This window comes from Letharia columbiana (assembly GCF_014066305.1).
Source record: "Letharia columbiana isolate WasteWater2 chromosome Unknown Sc0000048_s0, whole genome shotgun sequence".
Taxonomy (NCBI): Eukaryota; Fungi; Ascomycota; class Lecanoromycetes; order Lecanorales; family Parmeliaceae; genus Letharia; species Letharia columbiana.
In genome coordinates, this window is record NW_023501092.1 from 77924 (window position 1) to 90976 (window position 13053).

At 29.3% G+C, this 13053-nt stretch overlaps 1 protein-coding gene across 1 annotated transcript; it reads left to right on the forward strand.

Annotated features, from left to right (window-relative positions):
- Positions 1-54: 54 nt before the first annotated feature.
- HO173_010342 (uncharacterized protein) lies at positions 55-3241 on the forward strand (the record flags this gene model as incomplete). The annotated part of the gene is made up of 4 exons (XM_037312228.1): positions 55-77; positions 2150-2341; positions 2425-2504; positions 2577-3241. 4 exons carry the CDS (start codon positions 55-57, stop codon positions 3239-3241), a joined length of 960 nt encoding a protein of 319 aa, XP_037160814.1.
- Between the last annotated feature and the right edge of the window lie 9812 nt (positions 3242-13053).

Genomic DNA, 13053 nt, shown 5'->3' on the forward strand with positions numbered 1-13053 from the left:
GTTGCTTCCCATCATTTCTCTTCCTGAAGTCCAGTCTCATTTTACACTTTCCTCATGGCGAAGTCAATCTCTCAGGTGTTAGTTTTTATGTCACTGCTCAGTCTTCTTCATAGAAGGGATGTCCAACGTTGTTGACCTGCGAAAGAAAAACCGCCTGCTCGCTGAAAGGAAGGCCTAGAATTGTCGGGTCCTTTACGTTTGGAATCCGGTGAGTTTGGAAGTAGATGACCGATTGCAAGCACTCTCTGTGACCAATGTTCCATTATCCCTGTGTTCCGAGTGGCCTTACATCACCAATCGGCTATGCCCCCTCAACACCGATTGTTCTCCTCTCTCAATCCCAAGTCCGTAAAAGTTTTTTTTTTTCATACTCAGCTTGATATTAGAGCCTCCCATCCACCCCAACGTCGTCCCAGCAGTAACAGCCCCTAACATGCGCAGGCTCCAGGCCATAGTCCCCCAGCCTGCCATTGACTTTACATACCCGGCCCACATCACCCCCCTGCCGCGCCCATGCACATGGAAGAGCTTGAGTTCTATATGCATCCTTCTCCCCATACATGCCAGGTTTAGCTTTCTGCTTCGCCTCGACCACATACGCGATCTCCGCCATCAGGAGGGCGTGAAAGACAGAGTTAAAGTGACGCCAATGAGCGCCAGCAGAAAGCAGAGGAGCGAAACATGCTCTATGCTGTGATAAGTGACGAGGCGGGGGAGAACAAATAAAGGGAGAATTATCGTCGTCTTCCCGCAAATGGCATTTGATCAGAAGCACGGACCGAAGTGAAATGACAGGCCCGCTGATAGACGTCTCGCCTCTCCTGGTGTCCATAAGACGATCAAGCTCACATTCAAACTTATCGATCCAGGCTACAGAGTCCTTTGGTCTTGCGATAGGCATTATGAGTACAACGCGTTACAAAAGGCAAGCCCACAGAAAGGGGAACGCCGTTAGCGCGGTCACTGTAGTTACTCCATGAAGCAAAGGCCAAGGTAGTGCCAAGTCTAGCTTACTTTGAGAGACCTTGTTGCAGCAGTAAATATGTTGCAGAGAAGGATCGTATAACGACGTCTGAAGTCTGCCCGTTTGGCTAAATTAACATGAAGACCTGGAAGTTGAGTCCAAGATACTCAGAGTACATAAGTGTCGAGGTGATCCAGACTCCCTTCGTCAGGTCTCCTATAGTTTTCTTCGCGTTCCAATAGGTAGCACTACAAATTGGAAGCTTTGTGGCAGGCCCTGATGACTATGCGGTCAAGCCCCGCGCAAGGAGATTGTTGAAGACCGGGCCTTTGACCTCTCGTTGCTGCAGAAAAACCCTCGAGGAGCTGATGCTTTAAGCTACAGTGTGAAGCCCGCCTCTTGCGATGATTCTATTCTTGTCCCCACACCCTGCTGACTTGACCCTTTGCAGAGCCTGTAGCACAATAGGTTGTCCAAAATCATGATATCATTAAGGGGTAAGAGTCGAAGAATGGCGCAAAGCTTTACAACCTTTGCGAAGTGCACGACCTCAGAGCTTCTCTGGTTATCAGCACTCGAGCCTCGTATCGTCATCCTCCCTGCTTGCTCTCTCTCTCGGTGGTCTGGTTCACTTCAGCTCCGACGCTTCACTGCCTTCAGAAATTTAAGGTCCTTCTTGGCGCTTGTTATCCGAGCGTCACATCCTTGCTTCTTACTCATTGCCATTGATAACAGGAGACACTCACTGTCAGGTGTCAGACACTCCAGCCACCTGTGTGCTCGGTACTCCGTTTTTTATTTAACACTTTTGACTTTACTCGCCAGAACCTAAACACTTTGTTTGACAAATAGAATAACACTATGACCATGTTTTCCTTTGCTACTAACTGTGCGACTCTCGGAGTTTATCGGTTGTATCTGCGTGGCCTCTGGCGAACGCATAGCCTTAACACAATCACGCAGCTTTGATGTATGCTCGTCCAGATTCGGGATGGTACGAAGTAGATGTGAAGCTATTTTCTGCTGCTCTACTTACTTTCTTTCCTTCCTTCTCTCCGTTCACGGAAAAAACCTGGCTGTCATGAGACTTCCAAAAACAAATCGATTATCATGGGGGAAGTTCTTTTCCTTGTCGGGTAGGACCCCAAAAGCTGAGCTCCAGGTCAGATGCTAATCGTAAAATAGCGGGACAAGTGTTCTCACCGTTGGCAGAGAAGCGGAGCGCTTACACCAGAGTCGAGTGGATGTGCTAGAGTGTTCCGAAGACCAATTCCCTGAGTTGGCTGGTAGACGGCTGTTCATGGTCAAGTATAGTGATAACGATATTACCATTCAAGACGTCGAAATCATTCGTCAAGCGTTGGGGCGTAGTCTCAAGTACAGAACCACACCGTCCTTACCCTCGTACTTGTACTACTATCAACTTTGGCTTCAATAGATACTGATGACGCATGCATTAGCTCGCAAGCCTGGTCTGTTGTGACAGACACCGATGGAAACAACACCTTTTATCCCAGACGATTTGGGCCGGATGAACTTCGTGAGTGTCTTCTATCTTTCTTTTTCCACTCTTGTGGTCCTGTTGCTATCGCTAACCAGAATCGTTATATAGCTCCAAGTCGCGGTGAGGGACATGAGGACGACCGTCCTCCACGAGACAGGCAGTCTTCGAGAGGTTCGTACGCAGACGAATATGACGGCCGAGACTGGGAATGGGATTTCCCTGAGCCTCAACCACACCGCAGCCGCCGACGAAACACATACGCGAACGACGATGATCGTGGTGACGAGTATGAGGACGATCCGGCGCCTCCCCCACCCCGCGGTCGCCGAAGACACTCGTACGCGAACGAATTTGATCTCGGTGACGGTTATGAGGACGATCTAGAGCCTTCTTCACATGGCAGCCGCAGAAGACATTCGTATATGAGCGGTTATGATCGCGGTAACAGGTATTGGGGCTCTCCGGAGCCTCCTCGATACGGTGACCCCTCGAGAGGCACATACGCAAGAGACTATGATCATGGATCTTCCTATGCAAGCAGCAGTAACGGAAGGGTCAGGGACTGGGGTGATTTTGAGCCGGCCAGAACGTATTCTTACGCATTCAACCGGCAAGGTAGCGACAGCTACAGGGACGCTCCTGTACCCCCGTGGGTTACCAATCATCCCTCGTGGGCCAACCACCCCTCGCAACGCAGGCGATTGGGCGCTAGACCAGGCTCGAGCACGATTTGTGGCCTGGTTCGCTCCTTCCTCAATTACACAATGACCTGATAGCGGCTGCGATCTGCCATTTACTCATGCACAAATCGTCTGAACATGTACTGCCCGCAGGTCATCGACATAATACTGGCTGTATTTACTCGTAAATCCTTATTTTTCACTTGTTGCTGTCGTTTCCCTCGGGTTTTAACCTTAAGAAAGGTCTCTTAGTGGATGCAACCAAACCACAAGTTTGTTTGTATTACTACTAGTGCCTGCAGGAACTTGCAATTCTATTGACTTGTGCACCCGAACCTCGGTCTTCTCGCCGCTCGATCCTGCTGGCATCCGCTCCGTTTCCTACTGTTTCTCCTCACCTTGGCTGTATAAGATTATAGCACTTCCGTAGAGACACTTCACTCTGAAAACATGGGCAACTATTACCTCGTTAAAAGCAGATCATAACTCAATACCACGAAGATTCCATTTTATCGTTGGGTAGGCTTTTGAGATACTTGCCGTCTCGGCATCAACCTCATAGCTTCCACCAGCAGGCCCACACCATGCGCTCATACCCTCTTCGTCACGCAGTCCTCTCAATCAAGAGACAATGAAGTTGTCTCTGCTCAGTCTATCGTTGTATTTGGTGAATGAAGCTTGGAATGAGAGGCTCGTCCCCGTACTCAACGCGTCCGCGGGACCTCGGCCAGCACTTCCTCTTTCGTCCTCCCTTACCACCAACGTGGTACAACTGTGATAGCACAATCTAAATATCGATTCGAACCGCTCAAGCTGCCTGCAGGCATGGACTTTCGTACCACCTTTAGAAACCGAACTTGATTTTGAACCTTGTAACATAATGCCCCAAGTTCCGCTGGGACATCTACGGCAGGCTGATGTTGGATCTCTAGATCGGTATTTAAGCTGTACTGGATCCGAAGAGGATCCATATCGGATTCGGGGTGGTGATCTTAATCAAAAACGATGACACATGCGCGGTCGAGCTTGTTGTGCGGCTGGGAGCGGTTGCAGCCTATGCACCGGGTGACGCGGGTACAACTGTTCTCACGGTCATTTGCGATTGTGCAGCCGGTATACCGTCTATAGGTGAAGATGACACATGGTTTGGGTAAGCGGAAGCAATCTGCGACTTTATTGGTTTGGCACGTCGGGCGTTCAAGCCGCTGAAAATGGTAATTTAGGCCCGGATGATAATTTTGCGGTGACAGTATTCGAAATGACACCCATCAAAAATGTTCCAGAAGTGTCAAAGGTTGTTTTGGAATTTTCCAGTCCTATCAAGGCATGGTAGACCCCATGTATAACGGGACAAAGGCTCTCACGTATCCACCAAAAGGTGTTGTAGTCATGACTACGAAATCCGCTCAAATGCTTTGCATTTCCGTAATTAGCATTGGGTAGTTAACCCTGGTACTTGAGCTTAATTCCCTAGAGTTTTATGGATAGAGGGTTGCACTCCTCTTCGATCCCCGAATCCGAGATCCCCTGGGGCCCCCTTCGGCTTGGACATTTCGGCGTCCCAGTCACCATCGAAGCTATAGTATTCCTGCTCGGTGCTTTCTTCTCCACGTGGCCAACTGCCAAGAACCCGAACATTCAGGATATGAAATATTGTGTTTTGGTATACGGCGGGGTCATAATCATCAGTATGCTATTTTGGCTTGTGTATGGGAGACATCATTACACGGGTCCGGTGTTGGAGATCTCGAACAGCGATCAGCAGCAGACTCTGCAGCTTAGTCTTTATTTAACTATTATAAATATATTCTATACTCTTATATACTTTATAATAACTTTCGCTATTATTATTAAATTTAAAAAAGCGATTAAACGAGTTATATCTCGTCTTTAAGATTATTAAAAAGATCTTTAACGCGATTAATAAGATTCTTAAGACTAAAAAGACTATTAAGATTAAAATATCTTCTTCTCGCGATAAGATTCTTATATATAAAACGCTATCGAGAATTATTAGTCTTAAATAAGATCGACGAAAATATTCTTATTTATTATTAAAGTAAATCTTTATAAAATTAATAGTCTAGCTATTTAAGATTTAAGAGAAGTAAAATTATCGCTATTATTATATGTTATAAGAATTAAATTTATAAGTTATATTATTATTATCGCTATTATTATAATTATAAATATTATTATTATTATTTAAATATATTAAATTTAAATTTATCTAACTTTAAGTCGAACTAAGAGAAAAGAAGAGAGATTTTCTTTTATTATTTTAAAGATAAGAAGCCTTTTCTTAATATTACTAAAAGATTTCGAAGTATAAATATTAAGTACTTTAAGTAAATCTTCTTTTAAGATTTTTAAGATTAAAAACTTCGTTAGATTAATCTATATATATATTACTTTAATTAAAAAGAATAAAGAACGTTAATAGCTATAATTATATAATATATTACTTTTATATATACTTAATAGTCGCTAATCGCTTTATATATATAAGCGTAAAGAAAGACTTAAATAAGACTCTTTTATATATATATTATTCGCTTACTATAACTATCTATTATCTATAAATTTAACTTTATTCTCGCTTATTATCTCGCTTTTATTACTATATATATTTAGAATAATTTAAATAATCTTAAAGTCTAAAAAGCGAATAATTAGAGTTATAGAAATCTTCTTATATTTAAAAAACTTCTATATAAATAATAGTAAGTTAAATATCGATACGTCTTAACCTTAATAAGTCTATGTTAAAATTAAAGAAACTAAAATTTATAAGAGTTTTAATAGAGGTATTTATTTTCGCGAGCGCTATATCTACTTATATATCTATATAATCTATTAATAAAATTATTTATTAGATAAGTATTTTAAAATCTAAAACTTAGTTATAAATAGTTTTAATTAATTATTATTAAATAATTATATTATTAGATTAGAATAATTTTTAGAATATTTATAGATATTATAATTACTATAGTATATATCTCAAGAGATTTTTATACGCGCTATATAATCTATTAAATCTTAAATTTACTTTATTAAGAATTCGTTAATAGTTAATAATTAATTTAAATAATTAAACGATTATTTAAATCTAATATTTACTAAGATTATTTTAACTATTCTTTAAAAAGGCGTTAAGATAGATTTTTAAGACTATATCTTAGTTTATTATAATTAAAATTATCTATTAATATATTAAGTATCTTAAATATTATTAATAAATCTTTAAAAATAGCTTTAATAATATCGTTTAATCGAGATTAATTCTTAAAATAAGCTTTATTACGTCTATTCGCTACTCGAATTAATATCGAAATATAATAAAGATTAAAGACAAATTTATAATCTCTTATTTCTATATAATTATTTAATTAATAACGATATTTAAACGAAGTAAGATATATTAAAATATATTATATATAATAATATAGTAGTAATATTATTATAGAAAGATCTAAGAGCTTAATTCGTTAAAAGAGATTTTAAAGACATCTTTAGATATATACTTGTCGCTATATCGAATTAATAACTACTTAATTTTAATTATAATAAACACTATTAAAAAGAATAATATCTATTATTTAAATTATATATATTATTATTTCTATTTAATCTCTTTATAAAGACTCTTTATTTAAATCTTAATCGCTATTCTTCTATAGAAAGTAATACTTTATTACTTAAACGATTTTTTTATAATTCTTTTATTAAATAATAATATAATTATATATATCTAGTAATTTAATTAACTATATAGTAAATTAAATCTTTAAATTAATTATATAAAGAATATTATAGATTTTATAATTAAGTTTTTAGAAATTAAATTTAATAGTATTTATATATAGATAAGACTTTTTTTAAATAAGCTAATTAAGATAAGAATTATAATTAAAAATCTTTTAAAAAAAGTAATTATCTTATATTAGAAGCTCGAGTTAACGATTAACTTTCTCTCTTTTACTATTAAAGTTATAATTTTAAAAAAAGTATTCTTAAAATAACTTTTTAATACTCTTTAAAGATTTATAATAATTATATAAATTATAGATAATATAAGAATAGACTTACTATAATAAAATATCTTTTTAAAATATTAAAATAATATTATCTTAATATATTATATCGATAATCGAGTTATATAATATATATAAATTAATATATTTAAAAAATTCGATATAAAAGACTATATTCTCGATTATCTTAATTATATTTAATCGATTTAACTTAAAAATATTTTTAATATTAAAATAGCTATATATTATTATTTTAAAGATATATAATTTAAAGAAATAAAGGTTATTTATTACGCGATAAAGCTATAGTTATATTAGTTATAAGAATCTTACTTAATTCTCTATTATAATAATAATATATATATTAATAAATTATATAAATTCTTTATATATAAGTTAGCTATAATCTTTATTACGCGATATAGCTATATTAATAACTACTTATAATATTATAATAATATTTATTTAAATATCTATAAAGACTAATTAGCTAATCAATAATCTATTATATTTTTAATATTAAAAAATTACTAATATATATTTATAGCTAAAAGATCTTATATCTTTACTAAAATAAAGTAAAATTTATTAGAATATTAATATAATTAGATTATACTATTTTAAGAGATTATATAACTTCTCTAATAAGAGCTTATTATTAAAATTAGAAAGATATATATAATTTTAATAAGATTCTATATAATCTATTACGTACTTATAAAGATTTAATCTCTCTTTTTAATAATTATAAATACTCTTATAAAGCTAAATTATTAATTTAAGTACTTATCGCGTTAAATCGAAGTTTATAAAGATATATCTTATTGATCTTAAATTAGTTTATATAAATATAAGAATTTAATAATCTCTTAATATTTTATTATTTTTAATTATAATGTATTATTATAAATAGTTAATATCTTTATAGCGAAGCTAATATAAAAAAAAGACGTTTAATTATTAAGAATCTATTACTTTAAATTTTTTTTATTTTAATAAGTTAACTTATATCGAGATAACTCTATATATCTTCTTTTATTTTTTTCGATATTTCTATATATAAATAAGTTTATTTATAATAAGCGAGATCTTTAATAAAAGAACTTTGGCGAATAGTTTCTTATATATTACTCGATAAGACTATTCGATAATTATTTAAAACTTATACTTTTAATATTTAAAATAAATTTATTTTATTATAAAATTATACTTATAATAATTATATTAAATAATAATATATATATAGTTAAAGTCTTATATTATCTCTTTAAATAAAAAGCTCTTATTTAATATATCGCTATTTTAATTAAAGAGACTTCTTTTTTACTAGAAACGCTATTATTAATAATCTTCGCGAGATATTAATATTATTTAATATTAAGAGTTATTATTTAAATTATTTTTTTTATAGAAGAGGTTATAATATTAATATATAACGTTAATCTTAATAATAATAAGATTTAATTACTAAATTGTTAAAAGTTAGATTTCTATTATCTATATATTATTACTTATCTTAATTTATATACTTAAAGTATTATTATAATATTAATATCTTTTAATTTATTCGCGCTAATACTATTAATCTCTATTACTTACTATAAATAAATAATTATTAAAAATTCGTTCTTTTTAAGATCTTATATTTTATAGAAATAAAAAATTAATTTATAATATCTAATATATATTATTTTTTAAATAAGAAAGTAGAAGAAGAGTTTTTAATAATTATAGATACTAATTTATTTATCTTTATAAGTTAGCGAATCTAATTAAAAATCTACTTAATAATTAAATATTTAATTTTTAAGTAAGCTCTTATACTATTCTTAATTATTTAAATATTAATCTCTATTACTTACTATAATAGATATTATTAAAAAATATCTTTAAGTCTTATATCTTTATTATATTTTTAGTCTTTTAGGTTTTAAGTTATTAAATATCTAGAAAAGTCTTAGCTATTCTAGTCTAGATATACTTAATTATATATCTATATATCTATTTATATATATATAATTTCTATATAATCTTATTATTTACGAGTATTAATTATAATAGTAAGATTATAAGTTAATAAGTTTATTATAAGTCTATGTTAATAATACTTAATTAATCGTCTTATTATTATATAATATATAATATTATTATACGATATATAATATACGAGAGATAGATAAATATAGCGAGTATTATTTATATAGCTATTATATTTATAAGTAGACTCTTTATTTAAATTATTCTCTTTAAAGTTATATTATTATTATTCTATCTATTCTATATTTATATATAGTCTTTATTTTACTTTAGAGTATATCGCTTAGATATAAGAGTTTTTCTATCTTATTTAGTTTAGTCTATTTAAAAACTTTAATAATAAATTAAAAAAATAAAAATAAATTAATAAAAATAATATGCTCTAGAATCGCGAAGAACTCGCTCGCATATAAAGCGAGGTTAATAAAATCCGTATTCTTTTTTTTTTAACTACCTCTTTTTTATTTTTAACTATACTCTTTTATTCCTATATTATCAACTTTTTTATTTTTTTTTATTCTTTTTTTTTTTATTTTTTTTTTTTTTTTTTTTAATATTTTTAAAAAAATTTAATTTTTTTTAAAAAAAAAAAATTAAAATTTTTTAAAAAAAAAAAAATAAAAAAATCCTTTTTTTTTTTTTAAAAAAAAAATTTTAAAAAAACTTTTTTTTTTTTTTTTTTAAAAAAAAAAAAAAAAAAAAAATAAAAAAAAAAATACTATAAGACGTTTAATATTAAATATCTTAATAAATTATTTAATAGCTTTATTAATTACCTCGCTAACGATAATAAAGAGAATAAAAAATTTAAAGAGCTTCTTCGATATTTCGAGGTCTATAACTAAATTATATATTTCTTTATCTATAAAATAATTACTCTACCCCTTTAAAAAGCCTTATTAAATTATCGCTACTATATTTCTAATCTATTAACTATCTATATCTTTTAATCGATATATTATTTTTATAAGATCTTCGTTTATAGTAGAATTTAGCTTTATTAAAACGATATTTATACGTAATAAATACTCGATAATTATCTTAAAAATTAAATTCTAAGATAGCGATTTCTATAGATCTAATTAGGAGTCTATCTATTATATAATTTACGTTTAAATTAAACTTTACTCTAGATATATCGTAGTATTACTTCTATACCTTCTTACTAAAATACTTAAAATTCTTAATTATTCTATTATAATCGGTTTAATCGTAATAAATCTTATAACGCTCGAGATTATCGCTATCTATATATATATAACATATATAGCCTATTATATTCTATTATTAGCTATATTAACGAAGCCTTCGCTAATATTACTCCGCTAAGTATAAGGCTCTCTCTTATCCCTTAACTATAATTAATATTAAGAAGTCTTAAGTCGATAGTCGAGTTATTCTTATATATGCTTATCTCGCTAAATAAGTTTTTACTAAAGAGATATAATTTATTAAAGAAAAACGACTAAAAGAAATAATTTAAGAATTATTTTAACTAGATATTCGCTAATATCTTACTTATAATTATCGTCTACGATATTAAAATAGGCTATTAAGACCTTAATTAATTACTATTAAATAAACCTTATCTTAATATCGCTATAGCATCTAAAATATTATTTAAAAATCTCTAAAAGTAGAAGAATAACGATTATCTAATAAGATTAAATATAAAATCCTCGAAATACTTCATTTCGTCTTTATTAGATCTTATTTTAAAGTATAATAATAGTTAAAAAAGAATTTACGATCTTTTCTTTCTACGACTACACTTTATTAATTACTATATTTATAAAGTTTACGAAGTACTTAAGTATATTATATTAAACGATATTATTAATATCTTACTTACTTAGAGCTAAAGTATAATTATAATTAAATAAGACCTCGCTAACGCTTTTAGATATATCTCTATAGTTAAATCAAACTTTTAACTACTATATTTCTTTTAAAATAACTTCTATTATATCGATAGATTCTTACTATTTAGCCTACGTATCGTACTCTTTATTTTCGATCTATTTACTAAGATCCTTTATTAGATACTTATTATTATCCTCTTCTAAAGTATTATATTCTACTATTTAAACGATTTCTTCGCTATTCTTTCGCTTAATAATAATATAACTTAATTTAGTAAGAACTTTAATATTATCTATAATAATTATAATCTAAAGATAAATTATATTAAAAATGAGAAAGATATTTTTATTAAATTTTTAGAAATCTAATTTAATAGTGAGAAGATAAAGATTAAACTTTCTTTTAATAAGTTAGAATAGATAAGAAAGTCGATAAAAGTCCTTCTAAATAAAGGAAGTATCTTTTATAACGAGCTTAAGTTAATAATAGATTTACTATTTTTTTTCGCTAAAGTAGTAATCTCTAGTAAAGCTTTTCTAAGAAGACTTTATTTTATACTATTTAAAAAAATAAGAATATTATTATATTATTATCGTAATTATAGCGAATTTACGCTAGTAAAATATTTTTCTATCTAGATAGAATAAGATATATCTATTTTATTATATAGCTATACGCTATTATTATTTTATATAAATAGACGCTTCTAATAAACTCGAAATAGAAGAGTATATTCTTAAAGATATCGCTACTTATTCTAAATTAGATAATACGTTTAGTATATATTTCGCTATTCGCTATCGTAAGAAGAATATCTAATTTAAAGAGATACTTATCGTTCTTATAGTTATTCGTAGATAACTACCTCGCTTATACTAGTTATATCTTACACTCTACTATAATAATAACATTATCGTTAAGAATATTTATAATAGTTCTATATATAAGTTAATTATAATATTACTTAGATAAATAATTATGCTATTCGCTTAATATAATATCGTTTATAATATAATTTAAATTTCTATTAAGTGAAATACTTTAGTTAACTTATTCTCTCGCTTTAAATTTAATAAAATTACTAATTTACATTTATAGCTAAGCGCTTTTAACTTATATAAGAATTATTAAATCGCGATTTATCTAAATTATAATATAAGAAGACTTCTCTAAATTATAATATTACGAGATATCTCTAATAAGATCTAGTTAATAAAATGAGAAGTAGCTATTAAATAACGAAGGTCTTCTATATCGAATTTTATATTCTATTAAAAATTATCGCATTTCTTATTATTATTTAATTACTTATCGACTAAATAATATATCTAATTAATTATTATATTTAAGTTAAATTTATTAAGATCTATCTTATAGATATTTAATTAACCTATATAAATATAAGATTTAAGAATCTCGAGGTCTTTTACTATTTACTATTATAGCGAATAATTACTAATATTCGCAGATTACGTAACGAGGCCGATATTAAAAAATATTATCTAATTATATAAGATCTATTACTCTATATTCTTATCTAATTTAATAAAACTTTCTTAGAAAAAATTATCTTATATACTTCCTTTTATTTTATATTTACTATATTTCTTTATATAAACGAATTTATATAATTCTAGACTAAATTCGAGAATAGCGATTTCGAATAATAATATATTATAAGACGTTTAATTACGCTTTATAGTTATTATATAAAGCTATTTCTATTAGTCTTAAAGACGAATCTATTTAGAAGAGAGATTACTTTTATCTATTATCGCTATAAATAATAACGTCTATTCTATTTATTCGCTATAAAACTTATTTACTCGCTTTTCTATTAATAAGTTATCGCTATTATTTAATTTAAATAAGATCTTTATAAGATAATATATTATCGCTACGCTATATAGCACTTTATATATATTTAATTACCCGAGTTACTACTTAAAACTGTTACGAGCGTACCCT